The sequence below is a fragment of the Convolutriloba macropyga genome, chromosome 1 (assembly GCF_964194025.1).
Source record: "Convolutriloba macropyga chromosome 1, txConMacr16.3, whole genome shotgun sequence".
NCBI classification, from domain to species: domain Eukaryota; kingdom Metazoa; phylum Xenacoelomorpha; order Acoela; family Convolutidae; genus Convolutriloba; species Convolutriloba macropyga.
In genome coordinates this window covers 69568672-69585810 of record NC_134468.1, presented here as the reverse complement: position 1 = coordinate 69585810, position 17139 = coordinate 69568672, and the positions used below count along the sequence as shown (strand labels likewise).

The window sequence follows — 17139 nt, the reverse complement described above, 5'->3', positions numbered from 1 at the left end:
AATTTATCTCACTGTAATGAAACTTACAAAATTCAAAAAAAATTATACGACAGAGTTGAATGTGATGACATTCATCAGTTTCTTTGCGGTGGTGTTAATAATATTCACAGGTTCAAATTTCTAGGGCTAATCTATGAGTAACAATACGGTGAAAAATTTGAAAAGGTTCCATGATGAGGTTCTTTATTTTTTCCATAATGAGAGGTTATTTCAATTGAAGGATGGAAACAGCGGGGAAATCCATAGCATTCACCACATTGAAATCAACAGCTCACAGTTTTCCTCCTTCGAAGTAAAAGAAATCATAAACGCTGGTTGTATTATTTCGAGAAAAACAGTTATGATTCTAGCATTATTACCAGAAAATTACAACTAATTTTCCTCAGAAAGCTGTTTATCAATGTTCATTAAGGAGATTTCACAGATGTAATTCTCTTAGGTGATTTGGCAGTATTTGTGATTTTGTAAACCTACAGGTAACAATATTGAATGTTCTGCACGCAATATATGACTTTTTGAAATTATTTCCATAGTATTTTCCAAAAAATTTTTCCAAAAATAAAAAAAATATATTTTCATGTGATTAAAAATGTGTGCAATGTTCATGCATCATCTGGTAAATCTTATATGATTTATAATGACAATCAGGGAGTCAAATACAGTTAATATATGACATCTGATTACTAAGAGTTATTTAAAACGTTGAATTATTATTATGATATCTGGATGATCGTTAACACGGGAGTTTTTTCTGTAATGAACTTTTTAGCCCACCGAAATCTTTAATTACATCGCAAAAATTAGTGGCTCGAAGTAGTATGCAAGCCAAAATGTTTCTTATTTTCTCCAATTTTATTTCCTGATTCTATACATGACTACTCTACGGTTCTGTATTATTCGTACAGAAAATCTGCAATGATTTCTCAGATCAAGAAAAGTATGTTTAAAAAAATGCCGATAAAGATGCATTTATTTTGCATGGATGTCCCACAGTTTGATTACATTTATTTGAAGTAAACAGTAACTTCAATTTCAACGAAAACAACCATTTTTAAAAACAAAATTAGGGTTGAACCATGTGGTTATTCGTTTGAAAATGGCCTTCCCTCCCAGTTGACATTAAAAAAATTGCAGGATCTTACAGAAATATTGCAGGATTCTGCAAGTTAATAAACCATGTTGCAAGAATTTTTCCGAAAGCATTGCAAGATCTCTTGAAAAAAAAACTCCTCATGCGTATCAGCACATATGTCTGAAAATTTTTGATCAGGTTTAGCAAACGAGGCGATTGAAAATTTAAGCAGTTTTTTTCACATTCAGCAGTAAAAAAATAAAGTGTCCATTAAAGTGAAATAAGTTATAATTGCAATTAATATTTTCATGGAGCGAATCTTTCTGTACATAGTCAAAACAAAACACAAAAATTATATAGAGAAGCAAACAGTAATAAATTGTTTTCAAAAAGAACTTAATTGTTAAATATTGATCTGTCAGTCACAAAACATCGTAAAATCATTTAGAAACTCTGAGTTAAGTTTTGTAGTTCCAGTTCTCGTGTTTGTTTTCTAAATAGAAAATTAAGAATTGTTTGATCTTTAACATTGACAGTTTCAAGATTAAAATTTATTTTGTAATTGTGCTTTTGAAAAATTCATCATTTCTCAGTAAACTTTGTAGGATCATATTTGGTTCTGTAATTTTAACAAGGCGGCTCAGAAAAATGCGTTTGCACATAAAGTTTCGACCCCTCCCAACAACGTTTTTGACCACCAAATGGGGATGATAAAAAAATTTCAAAACATCACTTACTGCTCAAAAAAAATTGGTGTATCCAATTCTAAAATCACTTTACGCTGAAACCTTTTTAGCAATTAAACAAAAGCACATTAGAGCGCTAATGACAGCTACCCCTGAGGAGAGTAAGAGAAAAGACAAACAACAAAAATCAAGTAAAAACAACAAGCATTACTTACGACCAAAACTGAATGTCTATCTATTTTTTTAATTTGATAAAAAATTCAAATTAGCATCAGATAAAAACTAAATTAAACGAAATGACTTGTATTTCATCTGAAAAAAATGGACTAATTGACAAGTAGACAGAAAAAAAAGGAAACTAAGAAAAGAAGTTTACAATTTTTGAAAAAAATTCAATTCAAAGTCTTGAAAGCCATTAGCTATCAACCAAATCGTTCAATCACTTTTATTACTTCAAACAAAACGTCATTAAGATTTGTCAGTATCTTGAATGTCATACTATTACAAAAAAACAAATACCTGCAAAAAACAAAAGATTGATGCAATTTCACTAAAAATGTTAAACCTAATTAATTTCTCCCACTTTCAACGCTATTATTATGACATCCGACTTGTAATCAAGGTTCCAATACTGTAATGATCAATAAGACGGCAAAAAAGAACCTCAGAAATAGGAAAGTGTCGAAAAAATGATTAAAAAATTAAATAAAACGCGTAGTATCAACGCCAAAAACTAATACTTAGACAATACAAAGAAAATGATGAATATGCAGAAAAGTGACAGAAATAAGATTGAAAGTGGCAACTCTCTAATAGTCAATATTTTTTAAAGCAACATTTTTAAAGATTACGACATAACTACCGTGATATTGCCGAAAACTGCTAAATAGCATAAATTTTGCTTCTGAGGAAACCAATTGGACATGTTAGTGAGACTATGTTTAAAGACTACAAATTAACATTGAAAACAAGTAGAACTCAAATTTACAAAAAAAAATATGCAAGCGGTGTTGAAGCCAAAAAACATTTTTTGTCCACAGAAACTATCATGTTTGCTCAATAGCCTTCAATTGCACGCGAATTTTGACGGGTCATATATTGAGGTTAGATTTTAAATCATTCTGTTCCGCCACTAACAAAAAAGTACTGCCCTTGCTTCTTCTCCATTGAAGCCAAAAATCTTCCAAATGTTCCGAAATAGCTAATTTGACAAAAACCTCAAAATAAAAAGAATGAGTTTTGGGTACTTATCGAGTCATATAAATAAAACACGTTTCTGTTCCAAATGAAAGCTGTAAATAGCTTCTTCATTGGCTTGCTCAATACCGGTTTATCCATTTGATTATTTAGTTTCCGTCATAAGACTACAAAAACGAAAATTAAATGCTGGCAAGCCTCAAGAATTCATTAAAAGCTTGGCAGGTGAACAATTTGTTGGAGACATAGAAACAATGGGCACAGTTGGAACTTCTTTGTAATTGAATGTTTAAGTAAAAATAGTCTCGCTTACATTTGGAATGAAAAAATTTCAACACAAATTTTAAAAAAGGAGCAGCCTGAAAATTCAATCTGGAACTTTTTTCGTTGCAAAAAATCAACGATGGAACCAAGACCATTGTTGCTATCACTTTCCGGGAACTAAAAATGCAATTGTTCAAAAACATTGCGTAATACTTTTTTAGCAAACGAAAATGATAATGAATCAAAAATAAATTATGATTTTCGTTTATAAATATTGGTTTTAAATTGCGAAAGACCGCAAAAATAATATTTTCAGAGAACTTTCTAAGAAACCGGAGGTGAAAAAAGGTACTATCAGAGTAAGCAAAGATTTTGTCTGCAGTTTTATGTCTGCACTACCGGTCAAACTCGACACAGTTGGCCAAATAGGCATTATTTTACGAAAAAGAAAGAAAAAAATGTTGAAAAATACAACTGGAAATATAGCGAAAACAGTTGATTCAAACAGTTCATCCACTAATGAGACCATTGAATGCAATTTTTATCATGTTTTAGCTAAAATTTATTAAAATTTAAGGATAATTACGAAAAATAAGAATAAAACAACGGAATTTAGGCTAATTAATATTAACAGAACTTTAAACCTCCGTAACCCCTCGGATAAAGAGGAATACAAAAAAAATCTTTTTAGTGTGAATTTTTAAACTTGAACTGTTTTTTAATGGCGCCATTCACAACCCTGCTCCACGAACATATCGATCGGTCAAAATCGACTGAACAAAAAAACCCCGTTGATGAATAGTTAAATAGTTCCTCCCCTACTAAAGTGGGTCGGATCAATAAAGGAATTACATTTGATTTTAGAAGCGATTCTAATAGAGGAGTACAAAATGAGGGTAGACTCCAAGAAATGGTTCACAGGTACTATTAAATAAGCGAAAAATCTACGCATGTTGTGTCCTCCCAATATGTTTTGGTTTCGTGTTCGAGGCAGGAACCTCATACCACTTCGACACTCTAGAATACATATAACTAGATTTTATATTCTATATATAACACAGATCGCCTCTATAATGTACCAATGTAATAATCGGAACATACAATCTTAGTCAAGTTTGGTTTCAGGTGACGAGGAGTTCTGTCGGGTGGAAGTTGTGATCAACTACATGGTCACGTCTCTCTTCTTCCTCTCCCCACTGACTCAACCCAAACACACTGTGGTCAGAGCATACACATACCTGTGGCTTCTGTTCAGAATCACTGTCTTCCTCGTCTACGTCGTCTACTTTGTCAACTTTTCCACTGTTGAAAGGTAAACTTGATTCCGAACCTTTTAGTATGATTTTACTCTGTCTCATAAAATGATCGTGGCAAACATACACCACGATGCCTTTGCCATAGTCACTTAATTATTAGATAACATTTCGAGTTTCGCATCTTAATTTATGCATTTTACCGCACAACATTTAACCGCTGGAGTTTTGCTCGGCTCAAATATATTCCTCGTCGTTTTCATTGTTAAGCAAAAGTTGAGTGTATATAATAAATATTATGTATAATGTTAAAATGGCGGGTCCAGCTTTAAAACCATTAGGAAAGTATTGAGTTGAGGTAAAGTCCAGTTGTTAACAGAAATCTTTTCACCGATCTTTTTGGTCGAGATTTCTATTGATATCACTTTTTGGCCGAGAAGGTTGTTTTTGAAACGTCTAGAGCTGGATTTCATGTGACAGTTCAAAATTGACAATTGTTTTATTAAGTAACCGAGTAATTGAACCAACAATCAAGAGTAGGCAATCCACACAAATAAACTCACAGTCAACCAGCTAACGCTATTACAAACAAACTGCTATATCAAAAACTTACAAACTATCCAAAATTGGGATCTACTCTCTTTCGGCCCCCAGCGCTTTTTTTGCCCCCAATTACATTATGTATTGTTATATAGCACGTTACTATTTAGGAAATAGCACTTGTGCCCGGAGGCGTAAAAGATAAGTGCCCACTTAGCTGGGGGGTCAAAAAATAGATCCTAAAGTGTTATCGAAAGAGAAGACAAAAAGTTCAGCCGAAATGCGACGCTTATCTTGGAAAATTTTAGCCAATTAGGCTTATTTTCAATTTCAGAAAACTCAAGTTTGTTTATTAAAATGATAAATTTATCGGATGCAAAATCAATGCTGTCATCTTTTTATCTTGCAAGAGTGTTTAAATATCTTCAAGAGGTCTGCCAAGCTTACATGAAAAATGGGCAATCAAAGGAATTTACCCTGACGAGTTGGCTGGTGAATGCACAGAAATTTTTTTGTGAATCTGGCATTCTAATAATCTAACACATTATAAAGCATTGACTGCTGCTACAAAGTCCCAAATAAAGTAGTCAGAAGGAGTTCAAATTAAATATATCGCCTGTGCAGTTTAATTGTTGAATCTTTAGGTCTGCAATAACAATAACTTCGGGCTGTATTATTTTTTACAACCCCAGGTTGAGGTTCACACCCAAATTGGGCTATGATCAGACTATCCAGACTGAAATAACCTCTGATCTGACTTTCCAGACCAAAATAACCTCTCGTCAGACTTTCCAGAGGAAATAACTTCTGATCAGACTATCCAGACCAAGACGACTTCCGATCAGATCGTACCCAGACTATGATCCAGAATGTAGTGCGCTGATGATCAGATTCAAATTCGGACCTTTGTCCAGACTAAAAACAGACTATGATCTGACCTTTCAGAGCGAACTGACCTACGATCAGATTTTCCAGACAAAAATGACCTCTGATCAGAGACTCGTCTTGAACACGCACGAGACTTAAAGTATCTTTATAATATACACATTTAAAAAAACCAATGTCTCAAGCAGAAACTTCAGTGAAGTCAATTCAAATTCAAAAATGAGTTTGTGAAATAAAAGTTTTAGAGAATTATTTTTTATTGAAAACTTTGCATGCCGTTGCTTAATTTCACCGTCACCATAGATGAAAAATGACATTTATTTATATTAAACGTCTGAATCTACAGTTGCTATTGTTTTTCATAAAAAGACTGACCACTTGTTAGCGGTTGGACTCGTCTGTCCTAATCATTCTGATCGAGAGCAAGGGTTTCCAAAGGAGTCTCTGGTCAGAATAGACATCTTTTGTCTGGCTCGTGGCAGAGCCATTTTCTCCTACTCATTAGAAAAAAAAACAAAAAAATGCTCAGACTCAAGTGCGCTCGCCATGGCCTCTGATTAGACTCAAGCGCGCTCAAATCCGCTTCTGATCAGATTTTTCAGATCCAGGTGACATCTGATCAGACCTTCCAGACTCAAGTGACCTCTGATGAGACCATCCAGACCGAATTGACCTCTGATCAGACCTAAATAAGACCATGGCCCAGACTATTTTGCGCTCGAACTGCTGTCCAGACCCTGTAATTTCGGTCTAGGAACACACTGGTGTGCCTTCGAGTGGGTCTGCTCAAAGCTCAATTTGGGTCTGGACCTCAACTTGGGACATGACTTTTATGTTACATGAAAACAAAACAATTTCAGAAGAGCACCTATAGTTGATATCTGGCTAACGATAATATCAAATCTTCAGTGATATGCAGGGCTTGGCTCATTCATTTAGCACACAAAGCTGCAACTAATAATACCCTACAAGGTATTTTGGCGATAATCAAATAGACGATGCCCGAGAATCACATCATTGACGTGTTATCGGGATAACTGAAAAAAAAAGATATGGGAAAAGAAATGAACCGTTTGCGTTAATCATATTAGGATTGTTTATTATTTATTTTCTCCTATTTGTTATCTAGAGTTTATATCAGTTTTCAATGCAAGATTCTATTAATAAATTAAATATGGACGATACCCCGAGCGAGAGAGTATGGTTATCTTGTAAGATCTTGCAAGATTCTTATAAAAGATTGTTAGCTTGTAAGTTCTGACAAAACTCTTACAAAAAATGGTTAGCTTGTAAGACTTTACAAGATCAAAGGTTATCTTGTAAGATCCTGCAAGTTCGTTGCGGTTGAGCTGCATTCTCATTTGTTCTTTTGTGCGCAATTTTCTTCATTTAATGCATTGAAACTTTGAGTGTTGGTAGAGTACTTTTGAGTGATTTTATTATGCATTAATTTGATTGAAAGTTGCTTTTCAAGATAACAAATTTTCCAACAAAATAACCAGTTTTTCATTTGAAATGCCAAAAATTAAAAAGCGTGGAGTAAATTGTTGTATTTTATAAATCTTTTTAATGCTTTTTTTGAAAACAAATTGCAGAGTTTTTTGTTTAATAGCTATATTCATTGCATTTGATCTGGAATAAAAGAAGAACCCATATTCTAACCTTCCGATTAATACTGGGTAATAATGTAATAATCACAAAAAATATTTTATGACTCTAATGTTTTGACACTATTGAAAAAATATTCTTTTTCATGTGTATAATCTACAAATTTTTTTATACGCAGTGTAATTCTAAATGATAAAAAGTTGCTTTGTAAGTTTCTTGTAAGACTACGGTTTACCTTGTAAGAATCACAGGATGAATGTTTCTCTTGAAAGCATCTTGTAATATGAATGCTTATCTTGTAAGTTTCTGCCAGAAAATCTTGTAAAACGTTGCATCTTCTTGTAAGCTTCTGACCGAATCTTACAAGATCTTACAAAATAACTATCCCCAGTCCACTCGGGCATGAATACATATATGAACCGTGTATAAATGAAAAAATCTTTAAGCCGGATTCAAATCTTTTAACATAATTTTCAAAAAATATGAAAAATATCTCTGTTAATTTGTTGCTAAATGTCTCAAGACCTAGTTTTAGATGCTAAACTCTCCCAGATATTAAGCCAGTTTTAGGTTTCGACTCTTTGACAATTTGATCATCCTTTTGGTTTACGTCAATTTTCACTGAAAATTTTATAACTGATCAACAGAACGATATTATTATTTTCAAAAGCTGTGTGCTCAGTTGAATCAAATACCAGCTGAAGCACATCTCTTGCTTCCTATCAATAAAATGTTGCTGTATTGGTTCGTTCTCCAGATTTTTTTGTTTTCGTTAACTGATTTCATTTTCACTGGTGCGCCGAGAAATTTTTTTTGTGCCTTGATTTTTGCATTTTAATTAGATCTTTTTCCGGATGCATCTCATAACCAAACAGAATACATAATCAAACAAATCTTGAATAAGCTTGCTATAAAAAGTTTTTGTGGATAGGAAGTAGATTTGTTTTTTTATCCCTATAGTGTTATAATAACCACTTGTAGGGAGCAATTAAAAAACAGTAAAACTATTTGTTTCCATCTGAAACTCAACGGAGTAAATCTCGAGAGCATTTGAACTCTGCAAAAATAGTGTAAAGAACATCAAGTAAAATTTAGGTCTGATAACCACGTATTGAAATTCAGTTCATTGAAGTATTTTGGAAACTACTACTTTATCTCTAACTTTATGATTGCTCGAACGCAAATATTTTTCGACAAGATTTTGAGAGCCTAATTTGTTGTTGAAATTTTTTGCCTTTGTTTTTCATAGAGTTAGCTGCTCTGGCGAGGTTCTTCTTGTCTTCTTGCGAGTTTTCGCGTTCATGATTTTTTCCGGTATGCTTTCAATTATAATCATTGCTGTTTTTTGAAATAAAAATGTTGATCTAATAACGACCTTCAATTGCGAAGTTTCAGCATCACATCTTTTCAATATAAAGGCAAGCACAATACTTGAGCAGACTGTTTTTCGTATACAACTCTCTGTAAGTTTTATGACAAAAAATGAGACTACTGAAAGGTGTAGCGACTATTTTTTCATTCATATTATTTTTCCGGTTTGCTAGTTGTTCTTTGTGATACCAAACTTTGAGTCTATAAAAAAAATTTAAATCAAAAGTGCTTATTATTTGTTTGATCATAGTAAAGAAACAAATTTATCAGCATTCCAAATATTTTTACGCGTAATCAATCTATCTGTACCATTTTTCAGGGCTGAATGGTCTGAAAGTTTTTGTTATGACAAAGAAGTCACCACATTGACACATCCCTAAGCAAAATAGCTTCCTATTTTGATGGTACGAATCTAATTGTCTAAGAGATAATGTGGTTCAGATGGTTCAAAATTTCTATGTGAACCACCCATGCTTCCTTGATTGTTTATTTTAGAATGAAGCCTGGTATGCTGAAGGATTTCGATGACGTGGCAGAATCTGCAGAGAGAGGTGAAGTGAAGGTGTTGATGCTTAAACACGGCTCTACTCAGGCCAATTTCGAGGCATCAGAACAAGACACAGCCAAGAAAATCTACAATTCCTTCTTGAATAACAAAAACACGGTCAGTATCAGTAGAGGCTCCTTATTCATTTGGTCATATGGTACCTGGTGATTAGGTGGTTACACTAACTCATGTGCATTTGTATGTTCACCAAATGAGGTTTTAACATTTTTAGGTTCCCCCAACTGAAGTTTTTTTTGTTTAGCCATATGATCATATTCTGTTTTTTAGGTTTCCCAAAATTATCATATTCGGGGCGTTTCATAAAGATACGAGAGTATCGCCAAACGTCCACTATCCTGTTCGTCTATATTAAATGATTATGATTAATCAGTGTCGTTTTGTCATTTAAATTGGAGAAATTCAATTCAGTTCAATCATATTATTCTTTAAAAAGTTACTGCAAACGAATCGTAAAAGCAAACAGGCGATGTTTGTATATAAAATCAAATATTATCCTTCTTAACTGCGGCTATGAGCAGCACCATTTAATTGCGGATACTGGACAATGTCGAGGACATGGTTATAAGACAATGCGCGGAATGCTAAAAATAGCTATATACCAATTGTTAAAAACTCAACGATGGTTATCAATTTACATTAGATAGGCAAATAATATTGTTGTGATAAATTATGAATTGAATACTTTTCTTCAAAACAGAGTCACAAGAAGGAGGCAAAGCTCTTAAAATGGTTTTACAAAATTATAAGATCCGGAATCATGCAAGAATTAGTTTTAGTTTGATCGTTCAAGGCTTTCAATTTCAGGCAAGTACCACTAGCGAGAACTTGAAACTCGTGAGAGAAGGGGACGAAAACTATGTATTCATTGGCGAGATGCCGATGCTGAAATATGTGGCCAATCAGCCGCCATGTTCACTCTACGTCGGACAAGATCCCAATTCTCTTCAGCCCCAAAGGGGATACGCAATTGCGGTCAACAAGGTTTGAACTTTTGAAACTCTGCCCGAATATGAGTAATTGTAATTACAATAAATATTTGTTTGTGCATAACTGCAGAGGAATAAACTTGGGTCAGAAACAGCCTGTTTTCGGTTGCTTTATTATTCTTGTTATTATCCCAACATAAGGGAAAAGGTCAAGGGTTGAAAGTGTAACCACCAAGGTACTGAGTCTTATTGATTAGAATACTTACTCTTTTCAACAGTTCAAAGTTGCTTTTGTTGTATTTATTTCCTGCTCCATATGAAGATAATGTTGCTTGCAAGAGAAGTGCAAACAAGAGGGAAATTAGAACTTTTTCTGCAATTTAATCTTTACCTCATTGCAATCTCTGAAAACCATTAGATATCAACTGATATTATCCAAACGTTTCATTATCATCAATGCCTATATAGGAGGGCATTGGGACTTGTTTTATTTCATTTTTCTTGTGGTTAGAAAAAGAATAAGAAATAGAGACCACAAACAAAAAATCAAATAAAATTTAGCTTTTGCATCGTGTGAAAACGCTGTCGAAGCCGTAAAGCCATTTGCTGCCCCCAAAACATGTTCAGTTACGCCTTCTTACTCTGTCAATAGTGTGGTATGTGACCTCTCATTAATGAAACTAGGTAAGAAGTTGACAAAAAAGCAAAAAGTTGTAAATTTAAGATATACGTTTTGTTTTTGGAAAACGATTATTTTCAAACACATGAAGGCCATTAGCTGCAAGATGAAAGAAAAGAGTAGGTTCGTTTGTTCGTCGGGAGGCAGCCCTTGAGATCTGTGATTATTCAGAATATGTTTTACGTGTTCAAAAACAACGTCGAACGCAGGAAAATTCAAAATTTAACTTACTTTTTTTGCGAAAAACCCGTGTCGAAGCCAGTACTGTCATAAAAAATTTTCTTTAAAAACTTTAGATTTTGTACACTCGCGCCTTCTATCGATGCCATTAATGTCATATGTGATCTTCAATTAACGAGACTAGGTAACAAAAACAGACAAAAAAAGAACAAAAAATTTCATACGACTAAAAAAAAAGGTGAAAATAAAAGAGGAGAAAACTCAAATAAACTCTTCGAGAAACTTCTGTCGAAGCCTTTAAAACAGTAATCTGTACCTTTGAAGATTTCGTTTTGTTCAAATATGCTATATTCTGAACGCCAGTAATGTGTTATGTGAACAGCCAATAATGTGACAAGGTGAAACAACGAGCCAGAAAATCGTAACTTAACGGGTAAAACCGCAAAATTGATAAAACTTTGATTCATTAGAAAGAAGAAGCTTTCATTCTTTGCCAACGCTAAGCTACAAGTTGTCCAAATTAGGAGAAAATTAGTGGCAAGTTTCAGAAAACCCTTGAAAAAACAAATAATTTCAAAATTTAAAACAATCATAAGATTTCAATTAAAGAACTGGAGACATTATAATTTGGAACTACATAGGAAGCCAGTTGGACCTATTACCAGTGAGCTTTAATTTTAATTGATCTCTTCTTTAACTCACATAAAAAAGATCAATTTTTTTAAAAAAAAAAGACCAACTGACTCTAATCCGAATTATTTTGTGATTTTAGCAGTCCAATATTGGACCAAAATTAGCCTTTATATTGGTGTTTGTTCACTAAGGGCACTTAGATGTTTCAAATGTAATAGATATAGAACATTTTTTTTGCCTTGGAGCTTACAAAGACTGTGTTAGTGGTTTTTGGGTGTTTACTTCCAATAAATTTAAACAAAGTGGACCATATAAGCTTGTTTCGTGCAATATTTGATGAGAAAGGCCGAATTTTGAAGTATTTAAACGATACTTTTAGCAAAATTTAAATGAAAACATTCAACAAAATTTTTGTTCCGACCCTCTTGAGGGGGGAGGAACTATATACTCAACTGGGTTTTTTTTTTTTGTTTCGTGAATTTTCGCCGCTCGATATATTCATCGTAGAGAGTTGAGACTGGTATCATTAGAAAGCTCGTCCAGCGTAGAATATGGAATTAAAAAGATTTTTTTAATTTTCGTTTTCTACAGGGAGCTATCGAGGCTTAAACTTCTGAGAAAAGAAGAGTGAATTCACGTTGTTTTTATTCACATTTTCCGGAATTTTTGCCTAAATTTTCGTCAATTTTGCTAAAATTTGTTATTTTTTTAAGAATAGTGTCGTTGATTTTATTTTTTAAGACGAACAAGCATTTTTGATTGTTTTGATTTAATTTTTGGTCAAAAAATCTGGATAAACATTTCAAAATTTAGCCTTTTTCTTCAACATCAGCACGAAATAAGCTACTTTAGTCCACTTTGATTAAATTTGCCTACAGTACACCCCCAAACAACACTCATACAATCTTTGTAGAATCAGAGGAGGACTATTTCTACTTCAGAGTCCGCAGAGAGTGCCTTGTAGTTAAAACTTTGCCGTTTTTTGCTAACTTTACTCGTTGATTATCAAAAATGCAAAATTTATTTTGAGTTTCAACTCAGAAATTATCTATATCTACAACATTCGAAAAAAGAATTGTTCTTAGCGGACAATAAGTATTAACAGGGGTAGTTTTGGGCCATTCTTGGACTGTTACAATCCAAAAAAAATCGGGTTGTAATCAGTCGGTCTTTTTTTTTAAAAAAAAAAAGACCTTTTTTTTAATAATAAAGAACAGAACATATCAAATCAAAGCTCAGGAGTGATAAGTCCAACCAATTCGCTTGCTAAACAGCTCCAGGCTAATGCATTTAGTTTTTTAATTGAAAGTTTATGGTCGTTTCTTTTTTAAAAATAATTGACTTTTCAATAAATAATGGCTTAATTAACTTTTCCTCTATTTTTTTAATTATTTGTTCAACTTCCAGCTTAGTGTCAGCAAAAAAAGACTGCTTCTTCTTTCTACTGAGTTAACATTTATTCTCGGTTGCAGTTTTAAGCCTGAAATTATTGTTTTCTGGCTTTGATACTACAAGATTTTAGATTTTTGTTTGTTTTGATATTTGCCAGTTTTTCACGTTTTCTAATTTTGTCACATTATCACATTATTGACAGTTCTCATGTCACCTTAATAGCATTCAAATTAAAGCACAATTGAACATATTAAAATCCTGAAAGATATAAATCATCGTTTTAAAGGCCTCGACGCCTCTTTCTTGAAGAAATCAATTGAATTTTTTAATTTTGTCTTAACTGTCATTTATACTTTGTCGTTTCGGTCGTATGAAATTTCCTGTATAGTGATAGCTTTCATTGGCTTTTCATGGAAGAATGGAAAAACCGATATTCTGATATTAGCAGATAGCTGATGGCTTTTATGACTTTCAAACCCATCGTTTTCCAAAATTAAAAAAAAAAACTTTTTTAACTTCGCAATTTTGTTCTTTTTATGTTTCTTTTTGTTACCTAATATCGTTAGTTGATTACAGGTCAAATATGACATTATGGGTGTCAAGGGAATAAAAGGGATTGGTGTCCCAAAATCTTTTTTTTAAAGATTTTGTTATGACCTTACTGGCTTCGACACCGCTTTTTCACAAAAAAAAATTAATTTAATTTGATTTTTGTCATATTTGACGTTCTTTTTGTAGATGCAAGAAATAATCTGGATAATTACAGGTCTCGAGGGTTTGCTTTTCATGAAAAAACGACGATATTTAAATAGCTCTTTTTGTAATTAATGCCTTTCATGACGTTGAATGTAATTTTGTTTCGAAAAAAAAATTAAAAGTATTACATACTTTAGCACTTCGCTTTTTGTCTACTTGTTACCTAGTCTTACTAATGAATGGCCACGTACTACATTATAGCTGTTTGAAGAAGGCGGAATCAAATATATTTTGAGTGCCAATATTTGGCTTGACGGTTTTGACAGCGTTTTCTGGCAAGTTTCAATTGAAATTTTGTTTGTTCTTTGTTGTTCTTTTTAGCCGCTCTAAAAAATGAATAAGGTCAGGTCCTAATGCCCTTCTATAGAAGCAGTGGTAATCGCAAATTTGTGGTAATATTAATTTATTCCTAATGGTATTTATTACTTTGAAGTTAATTGTTTCAAAAAAACAAGTTAATTTTTTTTACTTTTCTGTTTTTGTTCTTTTTTGTATAATTGTTACCAAACCTTTTTATGTACTGGTCGCATATGTTTTCTGGTGATTTATAAGTTATTTTTGTTTAGTTTCAGGTTTATCTGACGGTATGTTGACTTTGTTATTAAATTTAGTTTTTAAGAGGGACATAAATTTTTTGATGTAATTAATGTTTGGTGTTGTTGTTGTTTGATTTTGCTGTTCGTTTTGACTCGCTTTCTTAATATTGACATATTACAGCAATCTAATGCATCAATTTTTACTCCACTGAGTTATTTGTTTTGGAGGTTATCTTATCGTTCATACAGAATTTTTTGAAAAAGACTTGGGCTTTTTTGGGATTCGCAAAAAAATAATTTTTGGGTTTTTCTATCTGTTCCTCATTTGGTAGACAATTATGCCAAAATTGTGGATGGGCGGGGTCGGAACCTTATGTGCCATTGCACATTACCGAGCCGCCTTGTTTAACTTTGAAAATCAAATCAGCAACAACTATTGATAACAATTTTAACATATTTTAAACAATTTAACTAATTTTTTGAATTCTCTATAAAGCTTCTAGAAAATGTGAATAAAACAACGAAAATTAAATTTAATTTTCATAAAAGCCTCGATAAATCGCTCTAGAAAACGAAATTCAGAAAAATCATTTTAATTCCATTTTCTACGCTGGATGGGCTTTTTAGTGATATCACTCACAACCACGACGAATATATGGATCGGCCAAAATTTTTCGAGCAAAAGAAACCCAGTTGAGTATATAGCTCCTCCCCCCTCAAGAGGGGTCAGCACAAGAAATTGGTCAGAAAAGTAATTGAATCCAAAACAGTTACAAAAGAAGTTGTTGAAATGTCAAATCTTTTCAAAAAAGGTCAAATCTATTCTATTATTTCAAAAATGTAAAAAAAGAGGTCCCTGAGATTGCTTCTAAGTTACTCTATGGTACCAAAGCTACGTGTGGCAGAATATGTGCTCTTTAATAGTCACTGTTGCTCAAAACTTTTGTTTTGCTGCGCTAAGACGGTTAAGACGTTAAAAAAGTGCGACATTTTGAGGTTTTAAACGAGCTTTGTCTCTTTTTTGCTTTGCTCAGACAAGATGGTTAAACTAGTCTGTCCTTTTACTGTTTTTCCCTTCTGTGGCAATTGAAAATGATCTGACTGTCATAGACTCAAAAGAAAAGCAACTCAACTTAAAATCAAAATCGAGTGAACAGCTTTTATAAAAACGATTCCAAAAAGGCTCAATACGTCTCCAGCAACGGAAATGTGCGACTACTTCGAAAAAATGTAACAAAAATTTTGACAAGAAGCAAAAAACAAATTCAAGCAATCACTTATTTTTTGGGGTACAATAAAAGTGGGCAGCATGTCAGTTGGGCACACACTATTCGGTAGATGTTCAAACTAGCTTAAAGTTCTAGCTTAATTGGGAACTCAAAAAAGTGGGAGTTTTAAAAACTTATCTACCCGTCCCGATACAAATTGTCATTTAAAACTGAGGGAATAATTTGCCTAGAGCAGTTAAAATGATTAGGGACATAAAATGGAGTAAGAACGGGCTGGAATGTATGATCCTTTTACAAATTCGTCCCATTGAAGCCCCCCCCCCCCCCCCGCCAAGCGGGTATAATGATTGGGGGGTCCCAATCATTTTACCCGCTTGGCAGCATATTGCAGTCCAAAAAGATTTGAGTTGCGTTTTCCTCAAATGTCATTCTTAAGTTTTCGTTTCAGGACAACAAAGAACTTCACGACAAAATCGGGAAAATTTTAGAAGAATTTCGGTTGGACGGCTACTTCGCCAAATTGGAGCAGAAGTATTTCGGTGGGGGAACGTGTGGTTTGTCTGATCCTAGGAACAGACCGGGAACCTTTGCTCTGAGCGTGGTCGCAGCCCGATCTCTGTTTCTGTTAGTTCTCGTTCTGGTCTTGTATGCAATCGCTGTATTCATATACAGTAAAGTGTCCGGACGAGCAGAAGCTGTGAGAGGAAGTGAGAGCAAAAAGGCGACTGAGACTGAAGGGAAAGCTACAACTGGCGGTGATGAAGAAAACAATTTAGGAGCCAATGAGCATGAAGCATGAATAAACATTGTTAATAACTTTTACGGCTGGATAAACTGAATGAACCATATATGGTACCAAGTAACCATAAGTTGTTTAAATGCTGGAGAACGTCAAAACGTTATGAGTGTTGAGTGGGCACTCAAAGAATAAAAAGAGCAATTCTTGGATACCAGAGATTATGTAAGACATTTTAAAATGGCCTGTATGGAACACCATATGGTTCTTGGATATGATTTCCAAGAACAGTCGATTCGGTTTCACTAATTTTGGGTAAATTTTTGCATCACAGTTTCACGACTCATAGTTTAAGAGTTACTGCACTTGTTAAAATTTAGTAAACTTTCTGATTGAAACAAAGCCTGATAGGTGAGATAATAAGCACACAAAAACAAATTTTACCAAGCTCTTGCCATGCTTCATTGTAAGAAAAATAGAAACTTATAGGAACCTAAAGATGATATTCATGTAACCGAAAAAAGATTTCATGTAAACAAGGAGGCTCAATAATGTGCGTTCCCACATGATGTTCCCGCTCGCCCAGATTTTTGGCTTAACTGTCTAACAAATGGGGAAGGGATAGAAA

At 33.5% G+C, this 17139-nt stretch overlaps 1 protein-coding gene across 1 annotated transcript in view; it reads left to right on the top strand.

Annotated features, from left to right (window-relative positions):
* LOC142342031 (glutamate receptor 4-like) overlaps positions 1-16766 on the top strand; it is a 41976-nt gene extending 25210 nt beyond the window's left edge. The window contains exons 5-8 of the mRNA XM_075393203.1: positions 4345-4531; positions 9372-9540; positions 10249-10425; positions 16224-16766. Of these exons, the coding sequence (XP_075249318.1) occupies positions 4345-4531; positions 9372-9540; positions 10249-10425; positions 16224-16574 (884 nt within the window). The 3' untranslated portion in view covers positions 16575-16766. The remainder of the gene's footprint in view (positions 1-4344; positions 4532-9371; positions 9541-10248; positions 10426-16223) is intronic.
* The last annotated feature ends 373 nt before the right edge of the window (positions 16767-17139 follow it).